Raw genomic sequence first — 25,928 nt, 5'->3', positions numbered from 1 at the left:
CTCTATATACTTCAACACTCTATAATAAAGAATAAATCACATATTTTATCTGTGTATGATGAGATATTTTTTCTGAGTATATAAGACTTGAATACCAATGATAGAAAATTAATGTGATCTAATTGGAAAAAATTTTGGATGTATTGTGATGATAGACATCACTCTTACTGTGATCTCATGCTAGGAGTATATAAAAGTGTTGTTGAATGTGCAGCTACATGCTACCTTTTAGCCTTTAGGCCTAGTTTTGATAATAAGTTGTGAGCAACCAATAAATGTTAAGAATCTTAAATTAAAATTCATAAAAAAAATAATTTTTTTATTAATAATTAACCTGCACAAATATAATAACTAATTAATTATATCAAATACTGTACACTAATAGTTAAGAATATTTCTAATGTTTACATTAGTATTTTTTTTTTTTTGTAGACTTAAGAGAATTTTTTAAAAAGTCATATGAAATTCATTTCAACATATAAAAAAATTATTATTTTTAATTTATTTAATATTTTTAAATAAGTTGTATTAAAATAAGTATTTAAATTTTTTAAAATAAATTTTATGTTTAAATATATAATGATACTATATTTTTAATCAGTGTTAACTTTTTAGGAATATTTTCTCATAAATTTAAATTTTTTAAATGTTATATAACTTGATAACCGGATACTCTTCTCGTTTAGATTAACAAAATTGTATTTTAAATTTTTATTTTAAAAATTTATATAAAAATAACATAAATATCTTTTATTATTTTTACTATTTTTTATATGTTTCTATGTGTATATATATATTTTTATAAATCTTTAAAAATTAAAAAAAGTGAAATATAATTTGTATAATTTAAATTGAAAATGAATTGAAAAAGTTTTGTTAAAACTAAATAACTCATAAATGCTGAATATTTCGAAAGTGGCTTGAAGCCGCAACTTGTCAATAGGTTAAGTTTATATGTTCTCAACCACGGAAGCAGAAACCCCACACCAAAGTCCAAACCCTCAAAACCCTAAAGCCCCCTCAATTTTCCGAAACCCTCCGTCACCGCCGGAACGATGGCGGAGCTCAAACTGTCCGAGAGCCGCGACCTTACGCGCATTGAGCGCGTGGGCGCGCACTCCCACATTCGCGGCCTCGGCCTTGACTCCTCGTTAGAGCCACGCGCTGTTTCTGAGGGCATGGTTGGCCAAGTCGCCGCCCGGAAGGCTGCCGGTGTCATCCTCCAGATGATCAAAGATGGAAAAATCGCCGGCCGAGCCGTCCTCATTGCCGGTCAGCCTGGTACCGGCAAAACCGCCATCGCCATGGGGATGGCGAAGTCCCTCGGCCTCGAAACGCCGTTCGCCATGATCGCCGGCAGCGAACTCTTTTCCCTAGAGATGTCAAAGACCGAAGCACTCACTCAGGCCTTTCGCAAGGCCATCGGCGTTCGCATCAAGGAAGAGACGGAGGTCATCGAAGGCGAGGTCGTCGAAGTCCAGATCGACCGTCCGGCGGTTACCGGCGCCGCCGCGAAGACCGGAAAACTGACGCTGAAGACGACGGAAATGGAGACGGTGTACGACCTCGGCGCGAAGATGATCGAAGCATTAGGGAAAGAGAAGGTGAGTAGCGGCGACGTTATCGCTATCGATAAGGCCTCCGGGAAGATCACGAAGCTCGGAAGGTCGTTTTCGCGGTCTAGGGATTTCGACGCCATGGGACCGCAGGTGAAGTTCGTGCAGTGCCCCGACGGAGAGTTGCAGAAAAGGAAGGAGGTTGTGCATTGCGTTACTCTTCATGAGATTGATGTTATTAATAGCAGGTTGTTAACTTTTTTTAATTTTTTGTTCTCTTTTTTCAGAATTTAGTGATTATTTCAGTGACTTGGATTATCGTTATTTGGTTAACCTGTTAATTAATTTGTTATCAGGTAATACTGGTTTTAGAGGAAGGGATTTTCATGTTCTCTGTCTAATATTTCGTAGTGGAAGTTATAGTTTTGAGTAAATACGAATAATCTAGCACGTGACATTATCATGGAGCTGGGGAACTAATGACATGTTTTGAATTAGTTTTATTATTAGAAGTAGCTCTTTTGGATATAGAATAAGCTGATCCAATTTCACATTATTGCTATCTGCCACTAAACTTGACACGGTGGAGAAAAAAATTGGGTTGTTCTTTTTATTATTATTATTCCTATAATATGGTCCTTGAGTAGGATTGGAATGTTCTTGAAATTGTATGAGGATTTACGTTTAAATTGATGCTTCTGATGTGCATTGTGTGGAAGTGGAATTTAGAGTTACTGAGGGAAGATATGGGTAACATTAATATCATTGAAGTCCGGAGGGGGAGTAGCATGTGTGCTATTGTCTTACCTGGGATTCCTGTTTAACAAAATTTATTATAAAAGCTTTGGTATATGATTGTTGTGTCCTTTGCGGCTATTGATTTGATGACGTGACTTTTTTTCTCCCCCCAATTTTGATTAATTCAATGGTTTTAACTTTTAAACAAATGAGGTTTTCTATTAAGATTTATGACCTATCTGTTTGACATTATTTGGCCATTGAGTTCTTTTTTTAATGAAGATGATCCATTATTAACTTGTTGATTGAGTTTATAAATTGCCTTATCACTTATGGGTTGGTTCTCTGTTCTTTGTGTCAATCTAATTCTGTTATGTTAATTTTCAGGACACAGGGATTTCTTGCTCTTTTCACTGGTGATACAGGTGAAATTCGTGCAGAAGTTAGGGAACAAATAGACACAAAAGTAGCAGAGTGGAGAGAAGAAGGAAAGGCAGAGATTGTGCCTGGTGTCCTTTTCATTGACGAGGTGCACATGCTTGACATAGAGTGCTTTTCGTTCCTTAATCGGGCTCTGGAGAATGAGATGGCTCCCATATTAGTCGTTGCTACCAATAGAGGCATCACAACTATTAGAGGCACAAATTACAAATCACCACATGGGATTCCCATTGATCTGCTTGATCGCCTACTCATCATATCTACTCAACCTTATGCAGAAGATGAAATTTGCCAAATTCTGGATATCAGATGCCAAGAGGAAGATGTAGAAATGAGCGAAGGTGGAAAGCATTTGTTAACCAAAATAGGTGTAGAAACATCCTTAAGATATGCTATTCATCTGATCACAGCAGCTGCATTGGCATGCCAAAAGCGAAAGGGAAAGACAGTTGAGTTGGATGATATTAATCGGGTTTACAATCTATTTTTGGATGTCAAAAGATCCACACAGTACTTGATGGAGTATCAAAGTCAGTACATGTTCAATGAAACAGGAGAAGTTGATGAAGATGATGCCAATGCTATGGCCTCCTGAAATTTGGAAACTTCAGTACGAGAGTTTGTAATTGTCTGGTTAGTCTTAGTTTGTGTAAGTAGCAGCAATTTATTTCATGTTCTGGTGGGTCAATGGTCTTCAATTGTGTTTGATATAAATCAACAGAAATTTTCCGTGGTTGAACTGCAATATCAATGCTATGCAAGAGGCTGCAGTGTATTTCTGTTACTACTGAACCTTTCCCCTTTGTTTTTGCTGTATCAAGCATGCACTACCATATCAAGCTCTTGTCCCTGCACCTAGTAATTGGATAGCAGTTTAAACAGATTGTCAGACATGGCTTGTTATATATAGGCTGTCAAATTATTTGCCTAGAAAACCCTAGTGGAAGGTTCAAGGTTGTATGATTTATATTAGAAATATTCCTTAAGATGTCTTTACATGTCTTAAATGATAACTTATTTAGCTATAGAAAACTCCGCTTTTCCCCTCTTCCCCGTACCCTGAAATTTTTGGGAAGGATCCTTCTAAGTGTATGGTAGTTGGATGTGTCTGTGATATGTAGCAAGTGAAACGTAGCTTTGTGCTTTACTGAGATAATAGAGAGAGCGTATAATTTGGTCACAAAAGTCAGTACTTGTGTTTTTGTTCACATTTTTAGGATTAAGTGGATTAGGACTTGAGGGATGAAATTGTTTACGACTTAGACAAGTTGGAAGAAACTTTCGAGGGCACTGGTTAGCATTGCAACACTTGAGGTATAGACACATTTTCAAAGATTAAAATGAGGCAAGTTGTATATTTTCATATAAAAAGAATTCGAACATTGGTTAAAATTTTAAGAATAAACATAGTTATATATTTCAATAAAAAGTTTTAATTTTTAATACACTGGTTAATATTAAAAAAAAGTTGTGACTTGTGAATTGAATTGTACAGTAAGTCTAGTAAAAAGTAATTTCTATATTTATCAAACTACCTTCGAGTTAGGCTGTTCATTACGCTTCGGTCACTGAACGGAATCATGGAATGAAAAACAAGAACCTGAACTGCAAAGAAACTGAGGAATTACGAAAATGATGAAGTATACGGCAAGCGAGGCACGTGGTATGCTTTTTCCCCAATTTGTTGTTATCATTTGATTTGATTGAAAGCCAAGTCATTGCCTAATATCAAGAGTGGGTTTGAGAAGCATTTGATCTATAACTAAAATTATTCTTTTCTTAATTAAATTACAGTGTTATCCGCATTATTGGCACTGTAACTAATTTTAGGCCACTTTTTAAAAAATGATTTGTAAATTAGCAAATTCATGTAACATAAGGCCATCTTGCAGTGGGGGCATGGACCATGGCTACCCCTCCTTCAAGATTCTTTTAGTATTATATGTAAAATTTTGTTTTTTGGTCAACAAATGTAAGTATTGGATTTTTCTCCTTTATTTCATTTAGGGTCAAGTTTTTTGTTAGACACTGTGTTTCTCTTTACAAAGCCCAAAATGTGAATAAACCTACTTATCAGATATGTTCAAGTAGTTAGTGAAATGGGAAGCATAAACATTGTATGGAAAATTGAAAGTGCAATCAATAAAAAAAGAAACTGGTGAGTTCTTATTCTCTTCCTACTTTTCTATGAATATTAAAGTGTTAGGTCCTTTGTACCAAAAAATTTATGCTGAAAATTTCTACGTTCTCAATTTTCTTTACCATATTATTACCGTGAACTTCTATTGAAGAAAAGATATTTTACTTAATTTTCCTAAATTGCTATATCATTGTTAAAAATATGAAATATCAAGTTATTTAGTTTATCTTAAATTACAATTGTATTATTTCTTTAATGCAGAGTTGTGTTTATAAAAAACTAAAATATCAAGTTCAAGGAGCATCTTATAATGGTTTATTTTTCCTACATTCTCAAACCTCCATTGGTTGAAAGTAATTTTTTCACTTGAAAAAACCTCCATTCGATTTTTTTACTTGAAAATCGAAATTTAAATCCCAAACTCATCAGATGGAATGATGTTTAACAAAATTTATGAATCTTGTTTATGTTATAAACAAAATACAGTGGATGAATTATTTATAAGAAATGTATTTAGGTATTATAAGTCTCAATGTAAGTTTTAAGGATATTTTCAAAAGTTACTTATCAGAATTTGTGTCAGCATCGTTTTTAATTTGGGAATAAATTGTTGATTTGTCAAAAATCTACCTAAACATGCTTAGCAATACTAATATTAAAAAAGAAAAATCACATTTTCACAGTCACCATATATATAATAATACTAATATATTAGCAAATAATAAAAGCATAAGTAGAAACAAAAAAAAGGCAAAATCAAAAGGCTTTTCGCATTTGCTCCTTTCTCTTCTCTCTATTCCATCGTGAGTTCGTGAAATACACAGTTAGCATCTCTTCCTCCGCCTTGCATGAGCTTCCGCCGCCGTCATCGCCGCCGCAGACCACCGCCTCCATGCCAACTACGTCCGCATCCTCCGCTGTGTGCCTCTCTTCCTCCGATCCAATCCTGGACCGCCTCGCCTCCTCCGATTGCGAGGTGAAGCTCAAAGCCATCCGAGAGGTGAAGAACCGCATCATCGGTAACCGGACTAAGAAGCTCTCCTACATCAAGCTCGGCGCCGTCCCCGCCGTCGCCGCCGCACTCGTCGATTCCGACCCCAACCTCATTGTCCAGTCCGCCGCCACCCTTGGCAGCTTCGCCTGCGGCGTCGACTCCGGTGTCCGCGCCGTCCTCGATGCCGGAGCTTTTCCCCATTTCATCAGACTCCTCTCCGCTGCCGACGAGAAGGTGAATTCAAATGCCCAATTGTTTGCAACCGTTTTCTTTTCATTTATTATCAGAAAAATTGATGCGTGCTCTGAACTAGTAGAATATTAGAATAATAATTGAGTTGCGATCGGTGCTATTGGTTTAAGATTTTGAAGAAAAATGAAATGTTGATTGGTTGATCCACAATTGGTTTGGTGTTCTTCGTGATAATCCAATGAAACTGGAAACTGTAATTTTACTCTTTTGTTTCATTTCAAGATAGTCAATCTCTCTGCCAAGTGCTTCTTTGAAATTCAATTTCCTTTCTAGAGTTTAATTATGGCTGGGGTGTAAGGATTTATGCTTCCTAATTCTTGTTCACTGCTATAAATTTATTTTTTATTTTTCCTAATGAATTGTAAGCAGGGATGTAGTCTTTGAATTATTGATTGTTTTTGTTTAGTGATGAATTATTGATATTTATGTATTCTATCGTGTTTGTGGGTGAATTGCTTATTGGGTTTGGGTGTACTACTTGTTACTTGTGTGGTCTTCTCAAGAATTTTTATATTTCTCGGTCAGTGACTATGAGACTGAGGATTAGGGAAAATTTGAGTGGAAATGGCAAAGTGAAAATTGAAGCCGTGGAGTGACGAAAGTACATTGTTGGAAGATATACATAGGAAAAGCGGAGTTATTGTTTCTTATTTTTTCCCTTTGCTTAATGCTTTATTCATTCTGGCTTCCTTTAATTGCTCTTTCTCTCCTTTTCAGGTTGTGGATGCTGCTGCACGTTCTTTACGAATGATTTATCAATCTAAACTAGCTCCAAAGTATGATTTTTTTCAACAGGAAAACATGCAATTTCTTCTTTCATTATTGATAAGTGAGAATGAAAATCTTACTGGGCTAGGTGCAGGCATTATTAATCATTCTTGCGAGACGAATGCAGAACAAAATATATTATGCTATGCTGGTGTTTTAGAGAAGCTTACTAGCCTTCTTGATGGTTCTCTAAGTCAGCGAGATGCTAGTCTAGAGTCCTTAGTTGCAATTATTAAAAACAACTCAAAAGCTGTCTCTAAATTTGTGGAACTTCATAGTGGAAGAGCTTTAAGTTCTGTAACTGAATTAACTAAGGACAGATATCCTCGCACAAGGTTACTGGCCTGCTTGTGCTTGATTTCTGTGAAGAATTCTTCTTCTTGTTATCTCCAGGACATAAGAATCAAAACCAAATTGGTATACATTTTGCTTGAGCTCCTTGATGATTCTGGTCAAGTTGGAGATGAAGCTTCTTTTGCTTTCTCGAGTTTAATTGCTGAGAAAGAAGATTTACACAAGCTAGCGTTTGAGGCAAATGCTATAAATAAGTTCAACTGTGTCTTGCAAAAACGTCCTTTAAATCCTAAACGGCTTGAAGGGGTATTTCTGGCATTGGCTGATCTTTGCTCAAAATTGGAGTGCTGCAGGTCTAGTTTTCTTTCATTGCAGGTCTGTTGCTTTTAACTGTGTTTTTATTTTTATGAATACATGCATGATTATCTTCATTGGTGCAAATTGAGACATGAAAGTTATAAATGAAATCTTTACTCAGTCTTTTCTGTAGTCATTCATTATGTTTGTTTAGAGTTGTGGCATTCTTACCATTTTTATAGCAACATAGGTGAGGGTGCTGCAAGGATGAAGGGTAATAGGTGTATGATTGGAAAAAATGTAATAGTAATAGATAATGAGGAGGGTGCAAATTAAGAATCCTGAAACTAATAGGCTTGCCAGACTGCCAGTAACCTTTTCCTGATTTTTTTTTTCTGCTCTCCTGTCCTTGTGGCATCTTTTCATTTAGGAATATGTGAATGTGATTTCTCTTTATTTTGTAGCACATGTTAGTAGCATCTCTATTTCTCTTTTGTTGTCTAGGTACCCATATGTTTTATGCAGTTTCTTGCTTCTCTTTATGTGCTGCATTTGTTTTCTAGAACAATGTAGTTTAACTAAAATAGTTTTAAATTTATTTAGTCATGTTATTTTCTTACTAGCAAAAACACTTGCTCAAGCTATGTGTATGGGACTTTGCATGTAAACTTCTGCTGATATTTTCAGATGCAAAAGTATTTCAGCAGAAACAACTTATATGGGGTATCATTTTTACCTACCAATTACCATTAAGTTGACTGATTACCTTGCAAGGTGCAACTAATTGTTACATTGTACCCAAAGTCTGCCATAATGATTGAATTATTTGCACCCCTATAAATGGATTGTTGACAAAGTGTTGTGGTACTGACTTTAATCATTTATAGCTGTTAGTGAATTTGGACATTTGATTGTTGACATAATGTTTTATACCATCCCAAGTTCCCATTAATGAACATGTTTGAATCAGTCCTGATAGATGACTAGATCCAATTCTAGTGTTTCTTATTCTCACAATGGATGAGGTTAAAATAAGGTTCACCCCAGTAAACTAGGTGTTCAAATCCCAAGTCTGCATTCAACTTCTAATGCACTTTTGTGAATACAGGTCCTAAATCTAGTAGTTGATGCCTTAATACATGAGGATGCCAGTGTACGCACTGCAGCTTGCATTTGCTTAAGAAGTGTGTCACGTTCAATCAAGGTCTGTAACATGATACAAAATTGACGCTTAAAGTGTTTTGGTGTTATTGCTATGTACAGCTTAATTCTCATAAAACTACATTCAGAATTTGAGTGCAGGTCGTTTTATGAATGAAAGGGTTGTTTTTCCTTTGGTTCATCTTCTCTCTGATCTTTCTACTTCTGTACAGGTATTTTGGTTGTATCTGTAAATTTCAATTTCTGATATTTATGCTACATTGAGTAGTTTTGAGATTTGTTCCTATCATACTAAAGGATGGGCTTCTAAACTTTAGAGTTTGCTGGGGTACAGAGCAAAATTAATTCCATGTATATGTTACTCATATAAATTTATATGTGACTATGTAAGCTGTTGCAAACTTGCAATGATAATTCTGACATTCTCCATTGAGCTAAATTTGAAACATTTGTGTTGTCCCATACATAAAAATGCTGTGTTACAAAAAGTGCTGGCATATTAATGAACAAAATCAAACTATTCAGCACTTAAAGGGTTATATTTCACATGAAATAAGGTTATCTCAAAGGGATTATATGTTAACCTAATGTTGATCACTATTACAAACTTACCTGTTATTTCACCCATATTATGTCATCAACTTGCACAAGTGATGAAACTAGGTTAGGACACGTTATCATATTATTAATCATAATGAGAAGCTTACTGTTGATTAGACTCGTCATAGTGTCCTCTTCTCCCTACAACATTTTGTGTTGAGAAAATTTTATATAGATAAACAGATCTTGTTGAAGTTTAGTAAGGCAGACCTTTTTCTGTTTTATCTTCCAGGTTGCAGCTCTTGGTGCCATCAGCAATATAGTGGTTGACTTTATGCCGCATAAATCAACATTCATACAATGTGGGGGCATTAAAGAGCTTGTGCAATTGACGAAGTGTATGGATTTGTCTTTAAGGTTAAATGCTGTATGGGCGTTGAGGAACATGGTATTCCTTGCAGATAAGATGAGCAAGGAAGGAATTTTCTTGGAGTTAACGGCGCCTTCAATGGCTAGCCTTATCTGTGGTATTTGACACTTCATATTTTTTTGGTTTTATTGGTCTCTATTACCAAATAAGTCGTCTTGATTGTGTATACCTCTGCAGATCCTGAACCTTCTGTTCAAGAACAAGCTCTGGCCCTTGTTCGCAATTTTGTTGATGGATGTGTGTACTCTGTTGAATATGCTTTTACTGAAGATGGTATCATAATAGATGCTGTAGGAAGGCAACTACGAAAATCTTCAAAAATTGAAATTTCGATTCAGGTTGGAATTAACTTCTGGAATTAATTATTTTTGTATAGAACGATGATGTAGATTTCTACATTGTACAAATATCATTTTCTGAACTGATTATTTATTATGTCTTTGGGTTTTATTTTCCATGCAGGGGATGTATGTTCTCTGCAATATTGCAAGTGGAAATGAATTTCATAAGGAAGCAGTAATGCAAGTACTATTCCCCCAAGACGAGAATGAATCTCACTCTTTCTTGAACCAGTTTTTGCAAAGCAATGACAGTCGCTTACGCACGGCTGCTGTTTGGGTCATAGTAAACCTCATTACTGGTCCTGGTGTATTTGGTCGGATTGTAAATCTGCGTAGTTTTGGCATTGTTTCTCAAATAAAGAGGATGGTCAATGATTCTTGCATGGATGTGAAGGTCCTTTAATCTTCATCCTGAATCTTTTCCATTTTGTACTGTTAAACGGTTAGTTTTGTAAATGTTCTTTTGTTGATGCAGCTTCGTGCCAAACATGCAATTGAACAGATTACTTCTGGTGATAGTTAAATGCAATAAATTCCTCTGTTCCAAGCCCTTTGGCTACAGAAAAAGATAAGGGATATTGATAGAGTTTATTTCCTCGTGTTCACTCTTCATGCATACAATGTGGTCTCCTGCCTTTTGCATCAGCTTTCAATATGGTATGTTTGAACACATGTTCTTCAATGTATTTTCTTTCTCTCTCTCTCTCTCCTTTCACCTAGCATTGTCTTCTTATTCCTGGTACTAGTTTACCAGTATTTTGTTTCCCCTGAACTTTCTTGACTAGGTGGCATTTTGTTCTAATGTATCAATTTGTTTCCTTTATTTTTTGGTTTCCTTTGCAGGTGGGTCAAATTGCTTTAGTGTTTCTTTGAGTAAACTCCTAAGTTGGTCTTCCAAAGATTATGGTGTAAACACATAAGCCCTCCAAAGATATTTGTCAACAAAATAGTCTCGAAAGTTCTAAAATGTAACATGACTAAAATGGTGATACAAGAGAATGAATTGGGTAACTGTTTTGTATTTTTGAATGGACTAATTTGATGACCAAAATCTTTGGAAGATTAATGTGGTGCCAAGCTAATCTTTTTGAGAGCCTATTTAGGGCTTTACTCCTTTTAACCAATCAGAGCAGTGTGAGAGCTTTTCGATTCTGTAAGCACTCTTGGCCATCAAAATCTCATTTTCTTACTGTGTACCATATATGTATTACTTTTTGTAAATCAGATGATTATAGACTCGGTAGAATTACAGGCTTTAGTTTTGTAAGATATGAGTTGTAACTTGTAAATGTCAATTTTAGAACCGAGTTTCAATTTAATGTTGGTCAGAATTGTCTATTTAAGAAACATTTGAAGGGTAGTGATTGAGGATGCTTCTGGCATTGATGCATGCCTTGTAATTTCTTTTTCAGTCTGATGCATGAATTAATTGATCTCTGGTGAGTAAAGCTCACCTACTTAGTTTCAACAATGTTTCTCAATAATATTGTAGGCCAATATTTTACGGAGAAACAATTTTTTCCAAAAGTTTAGTTTTATTTTCAAAATATGTCATTTTAGATACGAACGGCGAGTATTTATTTTATTTTTACAGTCTGTTTTTGTTTGAAATTGGAATAAAAAAACCGGCACCCACCCTCTAAGATCACTATAAGAACGTTTTTCCTTCTCGAAAAAGAAGAATAAGAAGCAATTTTCGTACATTATGTTCTGTTTAACATATCTTCAGCTGGAAGTACGTGACATTTACACGAGTAGATAACAAATTGGCCGTTGACATTGAGGATGAAGCCTCATTTCAACCACTGCCAAAAATGCAAAAGAAGCAACTCTGTTCATTCGTCATTTTCTCTTATCATATTGATGTTGTCCCAATAGCATACATATTGATATGACTTTTATTTCATATCAAATATTGATAGGCCTGTAAAATACTCAAGTTTAGCTTTCTGCTATAAAAAGAGATGTCTAAAATGGGTAGTATGTTGAGTTTTTCTTTCTTTGCTTTTAAATATTGAGTTTCTTTTCATGAACGATGTTTGTGATCAATTATTGACTCGGGCCGAATTGGGGAAATAAAAAAAAATTAATTAGAATGTATTGACAGTAGATTTATTTATTTTTTATCTTAAACAATTATAAATTATCATATTAAAAAATCACTGACGTTTATTTTATATATATATATATATATATATATTCTCTCAGTTTCCAGAGAAGATACAAATATTTACTCAGATAGAATGTTTAACGCTTATGATGATGCTAGTTTAAATTGGGTTGACATCGATAATCTTCAATAAATAAGTTATAACAAATTATAAATTAATAATAAAAATTATTTTTAATATAAATTTTATGTTTTTAATTATATTCCTCTCTCTATATATAATTTTTAGTTTTTTTTCTTAAATGAGAGTATTTTTAGGAATCATTTTAAATTAAATTTTTAGGTGTTTTTCTGTATAACATGAGTGTCATACATTGAGAATTCATTTTTTCAATTCAATTTAAATTTAATTTTTATTTTTTACAATTTATTTTTCAATTTAAAATATTTTATCTCTATAATTTAGTCTCATTTAATATAATAAAATATTTTAAAAATTTATTAAATTTAGAAATGATTATAAATATATTTTAAATTAATAATAATCATACATTGTACAAAAATTTTACTAGTTTTTATATTTATACAAATCACCACGGCATTTTAATTTTTTAACTAGTATTTAGTTTTTGCTGGTTATAATGTGGGCCAAATTGGTTTTTGTATGCGATTTTAACTAAGACTATTTTTGTGGGCTAAATTGCCCGACTGTCTTCAATGAATCTAACCATCATTTGGTTGGGCTCCGGCCTAATTAGCTTACAGATTTATGCAGCAGCATTATTTGTGAGAGAGAATTTTGGTCAATGAGAGAAAATTTTTGAATCAGCAATATCTATAATATGATGAGATTATTTTCACAGTAAGAATTTTTCCCTCTATATATAAGACTTGAACTTGAGACTTTACTACAGACAAATAAACATATACTTTCTAAACTAACTACTATTACTTGAATGCCAAAGACTTCGATAGCATTTTGCACTTTAAAGAATAGCATAATATTTAATATGTTGATGTGCTCCTCACATTGAGATGCTCGTTTTATTTTTGAGAATTATAGAATTTATTTTTTGATATTGGGTTCGATCTTCAATCTTATCATCTTTTGCTCAGTGATATCATTCCCTGGTTTGTTTTAATTGATAACAAGTTTTATTTGAAAATCTTTTTTCCCCTCCTTATTACTTGTAGAATATGACTGTTTGTGTTAATTTTTTTTTTTTTCAGAATTCTTCTATTTGAGAATTGCAATGAAGGTGTAGAAGATATCTATACCCAAGTATATGCTCAGAATTCAACAATTAAGCGCTATGTTTACATCCATGATGATGAACCATCTAATGATCTTTTGAATTAGATAGTAAATGGAGTTCTGAAGCTGCTCTTATTAGCAGAACCTGTTTAAAACCTATGTAAAACCAGTTCATATTTCAAAAAATGGTTGAAAAATATAAGTTCACAGACAAAAACTGGTTCTGAACTAGTTTTAAACAGGATTCATAGGTAAAGGAATTAGTTCTAAACTATATATATGCTACTTGCAAAGAATTTGGAAGCTGACATGGCTTATGATCTAGATCCCGGTTTAAACATTTTTAACAAATGCCCAAACTTTTTAACAGATATATAACGGATTTTGTATTTAACAAGGTACAGATATATACATAATTTACATAAAACTGAGAATTCTATTAAGGGAAAATGACACATTTTGAAACAAAACAGATTGAATTGAAACAAAAATTATACCTAGACTAGGAAGAGGTTGAAAACAGAAAAGGAAAAAGTAAGATGAATGGCCCCTGAATTATCAGCCAATCTTTTCTGTGTTTGTGTCATCTGAGGGCCATATTACTGTTTCCATGAGCCGTTCCCTCATTAACTCCAAGTTTTCATCAGAGATTTCTTTGTATATCTCAGCATGGTTACATTTCTGCATAAAATGATAAAGATAGATAAAGGTTATAAAGTGATGTACATCACCCCTTCCCAAAAGATTTTACATGACTTGGATATCAGAGAGAGAGAAAGAGTTATTGAATTTACCTTCACCCATTTACCATAAAGGTGAAGCCGTGTTACCATCACTCTTTCAGCAAGCTCTTGTTGCTCCTATCAATTGGTTGAAAATATGACATCATACGCATTGTCATCATGTAACACATTGTAAAATACTTCTCCTGGTCCTTTTATAAGTCACTTTCTCAATGGTTTTAGTGGTCGTTTTTATAAGACACTTTATATTTTCTATACAGCATTTATTATGTTTCTCTCATCGGTGCATAAAAAATAAAATTGGTAGGAACCTAAATTAAATTTAACAAGGCTAAATTTAACAACCTAAATCTAGTTGAAGGTGTTTTATAAAAAGGATTAGAGAGTAAATAAAATCAAGTAAAAGATGTTGATTGAAAAGACCAACATGCTTACAAGGATTAACTTATTTTCTAATCAGTATTGGGAAATGAATGCGGCATGTATAAATAGATTAAAGAGAAAAGGCACTTGAAATTTTGAGTATAGTGATTCGTTTACAAAAGCCACAATAACACCCTTACATCTTTAATTAAAATTTTCAACAAATGAAACAACCAACTATCGTACAAAAGACTACCTTTCCAAGTGATCGAATAAAACGTTTCCCATCTCCTGGTTTGTTTGATGCAACAAAGCTGCCAAAAAGAAAACGTAATAAACAATTATCTAAATCAGTAGCTTTACTGTGAAATTGTAAAACTTCAGGAATAAGCAAATATATATTGTCGACATTACAAAAGGTTTCCATGCATGTGTGCTTACCCGTCGATTGGTATATCTTAAACAACATTAAATCTCTTCAGGTTCAAGAATCTAATTATGAGATAACTATTGAATCATCAAGCTCTAGTTTTATAATCATACTGAAACTACGTAATTGCTCAAATCTCTTCAACAATCATTAGTTACTAGCTATTTTAGCAAGAAAAGTATTCAGTGAATTCAAGTTATATGCACAACAGATTGATGGTCCATTTGGTTTACTCTTTAATTTTATTTTCAGTTGATTTGGTTTTACTAATAATTATCAAAAGGTTAAATTGTTTTTATTTATTTCATGTTTTCAATAATTTGTAAGGAAATAACGAAGCTAACAAAACATTGTTTTTACCACTTTGTGCACAACATCTTAAAAACAAAATACAAAGAAAAAATAAGGTGACTTATGGTAATTATAAATTAAAATATACTAAATAAAAATGAAAACAAAACCAAATGCACTCTAAACATGTGACTAAATAGAAAATATCATTTTTAAACTAAAATAATTACAAGGACATATAAGTTTTTGTTCCTACAATTAATAAAGACTTCACGTACTTGTAGAACCACGTATATTGTGGAGGATTCATCTCATACAACTGCTGAAGAACAGTCCTCACAGCCTTGTACGTGAAATAGTTGAGCATTTGCTGTTTCCAAATATGAGATTAGTTAGTATACAACACTTGTATTCATATAATAGCAGATGGATTGATGATGAATAGTGACAGATATGTTAAAAATCCATATTCTCATTTAAAATAAAACACGTATAATCTGTGAAAGTGATCCTCCTCTTATTTAAGAATGCAAGCTGGTTTTGTAGCACTTCTTGCATGAGTTGTTCATTTGATATTGCTCAGAAATTATTTTAGCTAATGTCAACATTACTAAGAATACTTAAGAGGAAGCAGATCTTGTCTTTATAACAGAGAGAATTTCAAAGCAGCATTTTGAGAAAATAAGTTCATACCTGTAAAGATTGAATTTGAGAAATTACGAAAGGAAACTGTCATACTTATGACACATATTTTGAAACCTTAATATTGTTATATATCTAGCACTCTTTCAGACACCTATAATTCCTTCTTAACATATTTAATGTTGAGATAAATAATTTTGCATCTTTCCATCTGATGTAAGTAAGAAAACTAATTAACAGAAGATTTGAAGTAGAGGGATAAATATTCACTGAAGCGGCAATAATTTTAAAGCTTCTAAGGATAACTATTGCAAGCTACAACCTATAATTATCTATTAAATGACATTTTGCCATAATGATACAATGTTCAAAAGCTCTACCTATGACTAGAATATCTTATAAAGCAGAGACTCCTTAAGGAACAAAGCAAATTATCGCATGTCCAAAGGGTAAAACAAAGCAATGCTAATTGCTAAAGGAGAAAGTGAGCATAACAAAACAAAAACCATAATATTGATTATGTTACCGTCTTAACATCATCAAAAGTATCCTCATACTGGCCTCCAAGTTCATTGACAATGGTCACTCTCCTATCCTTACGCTGCTTCTTGCAACTTTTGCTAACAACGAGCCTCCACTCTCTTCCAGGATCAGTGAATGAACTACTCAACTTCATAGTTCCACCACCATGCCTCGTCAAGTGCTTCCTTCCCATCAAGTTCTTCCACAACACAACATCTCCACCACTCTTGAGATTGAGACTTGTTGTGGGAAGCGCATCAACACACAAACATGGACCAGTGTGAGAGTCCATCACTGATGAACCCACAACAGATAAAGCACCAACCATTCTCTCTCACAAAACCAAACTCAACAACAACAATTCTACAAAACACACCCCAGATGGAAAATTGCCTCAAAAGACAATGAAACCAAATAAATAGAGATACCCACCAAAACAAACAACACCAAGGGAGTTATAGCAATAGTGGGTATCCAAGAAAATTGGAACTTGATGAAGCAATTGTAGTCAAAGACGCATGTAGTGGTTGTGTGAAGGTTGAACAAGAGAAGGAGAAGGCTTTTGGGTGCAAGGAAAAGTAAACCAAAACTATAGAAAGGGTGAGATTTTTGAAGGTGTGAATGAACCTTAACCAGACAAATTTTTGAGGTCCAAAATTGTCCAACAAAAAAAAGAAAAAAGTGAAGAATTCAAATTGACATTGGCATGTATTTTAGATTAAATTCGTCAACAAAAAGTTAACTGCGGAGGCATTGATTTTATGAGTTTGGTGAATGTATAGCCACGTGGTTGTGAATCTTTGTCGCTTTTCAACGCCTTTGGCTTGTACTACGTAACACATGTTACATGTTACATGTATCATAAATGAATAGTACTGTTCCATTACCAACCAAACTCAACGCACTCTCCACACGCATCCATCTGTGCTTGTGCGTTGAGGATTCCATTTGAACGTACCACAAATGTTGGACCATATTCACATTCTTCGTTATTATTTAATGAAAATATGAACTTCTTACATTTCGAAATTTAAACCACAAATAATATACATAAGCTTCAGTCGTAGGATATAAATATATTCTTTCACTATTAAAATTTTTTTACTGGTGCTAGTAAGGTGCGGCAAATGCGTTTTAAAAACGGAGTTAAAAATGAATATATATCATTATTTATCATTTGGCCAAAATTTATGTGTATAAAAAATAAATATTAAACAGATTACCAATAAATAAATAAATAGTTAACAGACATATGTATATAGCTTGACTGTAAAAGATAAGTGCAATTCTGACTTGGCTTTTATTATTATTATTATTATTATAACTTTTTTAAACAGATATTTTTCTTATGAAGTGTCTCTTAAGTTAGAGGTGACAAAGTGAGTCCATTCATCTCAATGCCAACCCTAAAAAGAAGAGTACGATGAGTTAAACCAATTTTTAAAGTAAGCTGAGAATGTCAACCCATCATATTATACAATAGGTTGATAGGCTAACTTATTTAAATAATAAAAAATACAAAAAATACAAATTTAAAAAAAAGAGAGAGAAAATGAGAAAAATGAAATGAACAGTGTGAATGGGAGTAGGAATTAAAAATAAAAAAAAATAAATAATGTTAGAATATTTAAGAACTTAAAATTTTAAAATAAAAGATTGGCAAAAAAAGATCTAACAGGGTAACCCATCTCCCCTCAACTCACAGATAATGTACGACAGGTTAAAGACGTTAAATACATTTAAATAATCAACTTAATCTAAATAAGCTAAGTTACAAGATTTAACTTACTTTATCAACTTTATGCCAAGTGTTATCATATAAGAATTGATGAACTGTGTTTTGTGAAATAAAATTGATTAAAAAAATTAGTAATTGGCAGCATAAAACAACGAGTTCATATGTTGATGATTTGGTACTATAGATCTACTGTTGCAGTTCGATCTGGTTTGATAGCCCAATCTATTTTACCCAAAACATTGGAAATATAAGTACATTTTTTAGTCGCATTACCTTTGTTTAACATTTTTTTAAATATTAATTGTACAGTATATTAAATATTATCTTAGGAAGGTATTTTAAATTATTTTTAAAATTTTGTAATACATTCTAAAATTAAATTTCTAACAATTTTGAAAAAAAAATATGTGACCTGATTAGTAAAAACAGGTAATACGAAAGTAATAACCCATAAACATTTTCGGGTTGTCCAAAACATGTTTCAGTTGAGGCTAAACTTTCCCAGGCCTGTTTTGATGAAAAGTTTTGGCCCAATAAAACTAGCCCAAATATTAGTCCATAACTCTTAATGTCCAAATGTTGACAAAAATATTAGATGACCAAAAACATGTTTTCTCTTGACCTGAAAAAAAAAAATTTGCTTGTTTTTTCTATTGTCAGAAAAAATTAATTTTGTTTTACAAAGGACAAAAATAATATATTTATTTTTAAATTATGTGTATCTTTTATCAGATATATTAAAACTATAAGATAAAACATTACCAATTAATTCACGTATCTAGTGTTTTACTTTATTATTTTAGAAGTAAATTATTTTGCTATGAGATGAATTATTCGTTTTTATTAAATTATCTTAAAGAAATAATTAGTTTTTTAATAATTTTGTAAAATATTCGTTTAAAATAGTTAATTTAGTCGAATAAACATACATTTATAATTTATGACACATACTTTATTTTTCAAAATTTATTTCTTTAAATTTGAACTTTAATATTTATTAAAAAATTTAATTGTGAAATATCTTGATAATATAGTATAAATTGCGAATAAAACACAGTGAATTAAAAACATATACGCAAGAGTATGCTATGCTTTTTTTTAAAAAAAACACCTAGTGCCAAACCTAATGATAAAACTTATATTTACTTATTAATTAAGGGAGGATTTTGAATGGTTAAAGAATGATATCAAAATGTATTTTACATATTAAAACATAAAAAAAATTAATATATCTTCTATTTAACAAGTAAGACGATTAATGTAAATGTAATATGATTTATAATAATTTATACTGTTTATGGATTATTATGTTTTCAGTAGATAAAAGGGTTCGAGTACACACAAAATTTTTCGTACCGTTTAAAAATATGTTTAGTACAAGGACAAGTGTTTTTTTTTTTAAAAAAAAAACATTATATATATATATATATATATATGCGCAAGGCGAAGGAGAGGGAAAGAGAAGCAACGATAGAGAAGAGAAGACATAGTTCCTTGGTGTTAGCACTTGGTACAAATCATTGCTATAATCTTCGCTCAATCTTCTACAATGTTCTATAGAGGGTACCTTCTCCTTTTCTCTTACCTTTTTTTTTGCCTAATCCAATTTGGGGCTTTTCTATTTATTTCAAAACTTAGGTTTAATTCATAATCTCTCTTTTGTTTTCCGTTCTCGTTAATTCTTTGCATGATGTGCGATTTTTTTCCTTTAAATTGTCAAAATTGAGACCCATGACCCTTTCCATTTTTTCTTCTACGAAATCTGAACTATATTTCCCTTTTTTAAAAAAATTGGATTGAAATTTTTAGAAGTAGAACCCAGAAAAAAATAAATACATAGAAAGTGAAAAAGAAAAAAAAAATTGGGGGCAATTCAAAAGCCCAGTGATGGGTGATGATTCAGTAAGAAGTACTGTCAATAGAGTTAAATATGAGAGGGAGTGTTGATGTTATAGTTTTTTAGAGAAATGGTATGTTAGTAACTATATCTGTAATGTGTTCCTTGTTTTGATGATAAATCAGTTGCTGTGTATAACTCAGAGCTGGAAAGGGGTACACACTTCATTGTTACTAATCTCTTTCCCTTAGAGTGAATCTTTGTTCAATTTTTTGTTGTTATTTCCCAAGCCTTATAGTTGTCTTGTTGTGATGTTGGCGGTACAAGTTATTGTTGGCAAGACATGTTTTAAGAGTTATTTGCAACCTAGTAGTTTCTCTGTTATCCCATTTGGTTTTCTTTTGTACTTATATTTATTTGATCTAATTAATTGTGTAAGTCTTCCCTTTCTGTCATTGAGTGAACGGAATCACTGGTGTTATTATTACAATGATTATATATCTAGGAAAGGGACAATTTTAGTTTCTCTAGGAAAGAGGCATGTCCCAGCTTGCATGCATCCTCCTACCAAATCCATAATATTGACTTGTTCATAGATTATATTTGATTGGTAAAAATAACTTCCAAGGCTTGGGAAAATGAATGTATGTGACATTAGTGTCATTATGTCCATTTCCCATTTTCATAAATACACAATTATATTTGACACTGTTGGCAATTTAGGATTAAGGTAGGTTTCTTCAAATTGCTGCAACTTTATCACCATAAATTACTTAACAAAATAATTGAGGATAAAAAGGGTTCAATAATTGAAGTTTTAGCTACATTCAAATGTAAATTATGTTATACTTGGACAGCCTGTATAAGTGTATAGCATAGTTTGAGATTTATACAATCAATAACATGCTAACCAAATGGTGTTTTCTTCTTAACTTTTTTAGTGGGATTGAGATAGGCCGAAGATATATGATATCTATTGTGATTGTTTGGGATGATTTGCCCTAAGGTGAGAGTATGAGAACTACTATGGTCTGTTGCCTTTTGCTGCTGTGTGATATCTTGCTTTAGCAGATCGAAGTGTTATGTTGTTTACTCTCCCACTTGCATAATATTTAGAATAAATAAGAGTATGTCAGGACAGATTCATATAACAAAGTTGAGAGGATAGAACCAGTTGGTTTCTTGCTAGTGGTGCTACATGTTAATTAGTCATCTATGACAGAGTTTTAGTAGGTGATGTTTCTGGAGACATTTTATTCATGCATTTATTTTATATTTAAATTGTTTCATTATCTGAATAATTAATGAAATTAAGGGCAGTTGGGTAAAGGACCTGTCTGAATTTGGTGCTAATCCTTGTGTTTGTATGCTGCATATTGAATGAAAACAAGTATTATAGGTAAAACTCTTGTGTAGCTTTGGTGTTAATCTTTGTGTTTGTCAATACTTCAATATTAATGTTTCAGCCTGTTTGGTTTAGGTAAATCTTCTTTGTTTACATTTTCTATTTTCACTAATAATTACAAACTTCCACCATGTTTTCACTCTCTCTTGTTTTCAGACAATTTTTTTAAAACAGTAACAAAAGTGAAAACAATGTGGCTTTTTTGTAATTATTAGTGAAAATAGAGAACTGTTGAACCAAATAGACCCTCAATGACTATATCAAGTGGGTTCTTATTGATTGAACAAAACTAAGCACAACAAGGAGAAAGAATCTTCGTCCAAGGGTTTCCCTTTTCACACGAATCTTCTAATGCTCTGAAATCTGAATGTCCCTTCCATCCTTATTCTCCCATATTTAGTTAACTAATCCCCTCTAATTAACAAAGTTCTCTAACTGTCATAACTGATTTTTCCCTCCCATATACTGTGCAGCTCCTATTCAACTGCCTCCTTAGAACCATATCCTCGAATATGTCCTTGGGGCACCGGGGTGTGATTCTACACTTAATCTCTAGCCTCAAGATACCCAAGGAATACCCTAGTAACTGTTCCTCTGATGAGGTCAAAACCTGCACAAACAATGCCTCAAATTCTTGAATGTTCCCCCACTGAGCCTGTTTACCTTTTAAAGTTGTAAGTCATTCGTACACATTTCCCATGAGGGCTTAAGTAAGCCCTTCCAATGTCAATTCTGGTGTTTTCTTGTGTAAGAATGGGATGTGACCACATGACCATCCTCATACTGATGAAAGCCATCTGGATGTTTCTGATGGTCTGATGGTCTGACCTTACAGACTTGTTGCACTTTGAAAAAACAGAGTGGAGGGCTGTCTATCCCAGAGGATCTTCACCAGCAAAGGTGGGCTGCTCACTTGTTTTGTCCAAGACCACTCCTCTGGACCTCCACATTTACACTGCCTCTCTGCCTCCTGACGTACCTCCTCTTGAGTGGGTTAATCTTGGTGGTCCTCATCCTCCCAACAATCAATTGCTTCTGCAATACACTTTCCTCGTTTCCATTTGATGCTGTTGATTTCCTCCACACTTTTCTTGATCTTCAAAAACTGACAACTGTATATGCACTTTTGCAGTTATCTGCTTCAAAAATTCTTTTGAATTCTCCAAGGCATCAATTCCTGGATCCCATTTTGGCCACTTGATCCCCAGATGGACCAATTGATAGGAACCTCTGGAGTTGGATGAAAGAAAAAGAGGATTCTTATTATTTTAATGAAATTGAATGGAACGAGAAAGTATTCTAATTCTTTGAATCCCCATTTTCCTATTCTCCCCTATTTATTTAACTAATTCTCTCTAACTAACATACTACTCTAACTATTGCTAATTAATTTCCTACCCTTCTGTCCTAACAAGTTAAGTAATAAGTAGCATAGTTGAATAATTATCACATTGCACATAATCAGAATGGCCATCGCTGCTTGAAATGATGTTGAATTGCAGTACCTATTGTGGCATCTCAGCCACTTTTTGTGCCCTGTCTAGTGTTTTAGGACATTCTGGTGATTCTCATCATCTCCCCTGCTCCCCTTTGCTATTAATGATCTGGCCATATGTTATCTGGCATATCTGTCCTTTTTTCTGGCAGCCCGAGATCTGTTTCATTGCCTCTCTTTTGCATAACTCTTGATTATTTTTCTTTAATATACATATTTTTTAAAATTATTTGGGCATGCAGATTGGTCAGTACTTTTTTAAATTATTATTTGGGCACAAATTTTTCAAAACATGCGAGACAATTTCATTTTTCTGTTATCTTCTATTAGTTGAGTTTCAGCAAGTTCCCTCCACTGTTCTATTTCCAGTCATGCTCACCTCCCTACTTTTTTTTTTTTGTTCTGTTTGATTACTTGTTAATTATGCCTTAAATTGATATGGATTGTAGGTCTAAACTTTGACTTTGATTTTTAATAATGCGATGTCTTTAATTTTGGGTTATTTTTTCTGTTTTTGAACATTTATCTATGTAGTATAACTTGTTCATATGATGTCCATAAATGTTTGGTATAGCAGTCATCCTTCTGTCTCCTATCCCTGATAAATTAGAATAAAATTAGACCCACATTTGAGCGGATGACAAATCTCAAGGTCACTGTTGAATTATATGGGAGATTATTTGTGTCCTCTGCTCTGTCTTGTGCTATTTATTTGTATGAAGTAATGATTTATGCCACCTTTTTCATTCCCTTTTTTTTGTTATTATTTTTAATGCATTATCTGTCTTCTTTTGATATCTTCTTCTTCTTTAGAAGGATCCTTTCTTCATCTTCATTATATTCTTTCTTTACCTGAAAAAGTTGTATGCTGTTGTTACAAATTTTTATTCTTGCTGATTTACTCTGACACTTCTTTAGGTGTGTAACTTATTTTATAGCCATATGCCTCTTGAACCTGTATAGTTTCCATTGGTTAGTTAATATTCAACGAGATGTATCAAGGGAGCACATGTCATGTTGGCTCCATCATTCTGTTTGAGACTGTGGGTTTCGTAGCTTCTTTGTAATGGCGAGTGGTTGGGCTTGTTATTGATTCCCCTCTTTGCATCAAGTTCAATTGGACATTGCCTCTTTATATGGTTGTCACTTGTTAGATAAAATGTTATTTAACCTGCATTAGTAGTTAGTTGACGTAAGTTACTTTGTTACCTATTAGTTGTTACATTAGCAAGTTAGTCAGTTAAGTGAGTTAGTTTGAATAAGGCATGTTGCCTATAAATTAGAGAGGAATATCATGTGATTCTTTAGAGGAAATTAGGGCCTTTATGGCATTGGGAGGTTCAGATCCTCAAAGTTCTGTAGTGTGTGTTTTCTGTTCTGTGAATTACTGAGTTCTTTGCTCGCTTTTTTTCTAATAAATATACCAAGTTTCTATCATAAAATTACAGAATGGAGGATAATATAATTAATTTAATATCACCCACATTGCTACTATTTTATGGGTACTTAATTGTTTGTCTTGTGACTTGAGCTTTCATATTTCTGAAGTGTGGAGTAGACTTAGAAAGGTAAAACTTACATATTTTTTTACTAAAAAAAGGAGATTCTTGATTTCTGCTTTATTATGGGTGACAATTACAGTAAATTTGCTGATGGTGGTGATGGGCGGGAAATGGCTGCAAAACGGCAGCGAACTGTTGATCCAGGATCTTCATTCTATGGTTCTTCCCCTGGTTCCAGTTTTATGTACAATCCATCTCCATATGGATATGTCAGCCAACCTCCTCCACCTCCACCTTTCCCTGTTGTTCGACTCCGAGGCCTTCCCTTTGATTGTACTGAAACTGATGTGGCTGAATTCTTCCATGGTTTGGACATAGTTGATGTTCTCTTTGTTCACAAAGGTGGCAAGTTCACTGGGGAAGGCTTCTGTGTTCTGGGGTATCCTCTTCAAGTTGACTTTGCTCTTCAAAGAAACAGGCAGAACATGGGTAGAAGATACGTTGAGGTATTCAGAAGTAAGAGGCAGGAATACTACAAGGCAATTGCAAATGAGGTCTCTGATGCCCGAGGCGGTTCACCTCGGCGAAGCGCTCCCCGGGCTAAATCATATGATGAAGGAAAAGATTCAGCTGAGCACACAGGGGTGTTGCGATTAAGGGGATTGCCATTTTCTGCGAGCAAAGATGACATAATGGATTTTTTCAAGGATTTTGTTCTGTCAGAGGATTCTATTCATATTATAATGAATTCAGAGGGAAGACCTTCCGGTGAGGCTTACGTGGAATTTGCAAATGCTGAAGATTCAAAAGCTGCAATGGCAAAGGATAGGATGACGCTTGGCAGCCGCTACATAGAGTTATTTCCTTCATCTCACAGTGAGATGGAAGAAGCAATTTCAAGAGGACGGTGATTCCTTGTTGGGCTCTCATTTACTCTTCTGTAGTTATAATTGTTAGCTTTACATTATAACTAAGATTTTGCTTAAGGAGATATTTTGTTACTGTATTTGTTTTAGGATCAGTATGCTTTTTAATACCCAGATAAGAAATATGAGCAGTTGTTAAGATTGAATTATGTGGATTTATTTATTTTTATTATCCAGCATCAAATTTTCTTCTATGACCGGTTTTGTTCAGGATGAGAGTAATCCACCCCCCTCCCCCTTCCCCATCATGTTATGGTGCCTTGTGTACAATGAGCTGTGGCAGTGTGGATCTAGCTTTGGTTTACTTAGCAGTTAGCACGGTTCTAATATCTAAGAATGGGTAGGTGAATATTTGTTGATTAAGCAAATGCTTACTTTGTTCTTTGTGAAACACATTTTATGTATTCTATTCTAGCTGCGGAATGTGGTCAGCAGAAACTAGTCATTTCTATTGAGTTTGAGTCAAAATTTGTTTCTCTATACATTTGCAAATTTGTTATGCCTTTTGAAACTGTAGAACAAGGTCAAAAAGTACCTCCAAATCTGATTCATGAGGCTTAATCTGAAATAAATTAAAAAGCAATTAATTGATAACAGGCAGCACCGTCTCTAACCCCTACTGTCCTTGCTATTAAATCTGATAGTGAATGCTTTTATTTTCAAATTATTGTTAGTTCTAAAGATAAGATGATATAACAATGTCAAAAGGGTGGAGTT

At 33.4% G+C, this 25,928-nt stretch overlaps 4 protein-coding genes across 5 annotated transcripts; 3 read left to right on the top strand and 1 right to left on the bottom strand.

Moving 5' to 3' along the window:
• The first annotated feature begins 980 nt into the window (after positions 1–980).
• LOC113850036 (ruvB-like 2) lies at positions 981–3,913 on the top strand. Its single transcript, XM_027480348.1, has 2 exons — positions 981–1,804; positions 2,682–3,913. The coding sequence occupies exons 1-2, from the start codon at positions 1,056–1,058 to the stop codon at positions 3,328–3,330; spliced, it is 1,398 nt and encodes a 465-aa protein (XP_027336149.1). The 5' UTR covers positions 981–1,055; the 3' UTR covers positions 3,331–3,913.
• A 1,705-nt stretch (positions 3,914–5,618) lies between these two features.
• LOC113849674 (armadillo repeat-containing protein 8-like) lies at positions 5,619–11,416 on the top strand. 2 transcript variants are annotated; one of them, XM_027479747.1, is made up of 9 exons: positions 5,619–6,103; positions 6,839–7,558; positions 8,589–8,684; positions 8,770–8,853; positions 9,474–9,708; positions 9,789–9,949; positions 10,074–10,346; positions 10,428–10,609; positions 10,796–11,416. In XM_027479747.1, the coding sequence occupies exons 1-8, from the start codon at positions 5,768–5,770 to the stop codon at positions 10,473–10,475; spliced, it is 1,953 nt and encodes a 650-aa protein (XP_027335548.1). In that variant the 5' UTR covers positions 5,619–5,767; the 3' UTR covers positions 10,476–10,609; positions 10,796–11,416. The 2 variants fall into 2 exon arrangements, with proteins under 2 accessions (XP_027335548.1, XP_027335549.1); XM_027479748.1 differs by having other exon boundaries at positions 5,655–6,103; positions 10,074–10,340; positions 10,796–11,304.
• Positions 11,417–13,618: 2,202 nt separating this feature from the next.
• Positions 13,619–16,939, bottom strand: LOC113849564 (chaperonin-like RbcX protein 2, chloroplastic). The gene is made up of 5 exons (XM_027479560.1): positions 16,313–16,939; positions 15,423–15,514; positions 14,680–14,737; positions 14,112–14,177; positions 13,619–13,998 (listed from the first exon to the last, which is right to left on the bottom strand). Exons 1-5 carry the CDS (start codon positions 16,634–16,636, stop codon positions 13,876–13,878), a joined length of 663 nt encoding a protein of 220 aa, XP_027335361.1. The 5' UTR covers positions 16,637–16,939; the 3' UTR covers positions 13,619–13,875.
• A 2,532-nt stretch (positions 16,940–19,471) lies between these two features.
• Positions 19,472–25,418, top strand: LOC113849972 (heterogeneous nuclear ribonucleoprotein F). The gene is made up of 2 exons (XM_027480256.1): positions 19,472–19,609; positions 24,425–25,418. Exons 1-2 carry the CDS (start codon positions 19,596–19,598, stop codon positions 25,194–25,196), a joined length of 786 nt encoding a protein of 261 aa, XP_027336057.1. The 5' UTR covers positions 19,472–19,595; the 3' UTR covers positions 25,197–25,418.
• Positions 25,419–25,928: the final 510 nt, after the last annotated feature.

Source organism: Abrus precatorius, unplaced genomic scaffold, assembly GCF_003935025.1.
Source record: "Abrus precatorius isolate BTA unplaced genomic scaffold, Abrus_2018 Scaffold9, whole genome shotgun sequence".
Lineage (NCBI taxonomy): Eukaryota > Viridiplantae > Streptophyta > Magnoliopsida > Fabales > Fabaceae > Abrus > Abrus precatorius.
Note: the sequence above shows the minus strand (reverse complement) of the source record. Positions and strands in the feature narration are given on the sequence as shown.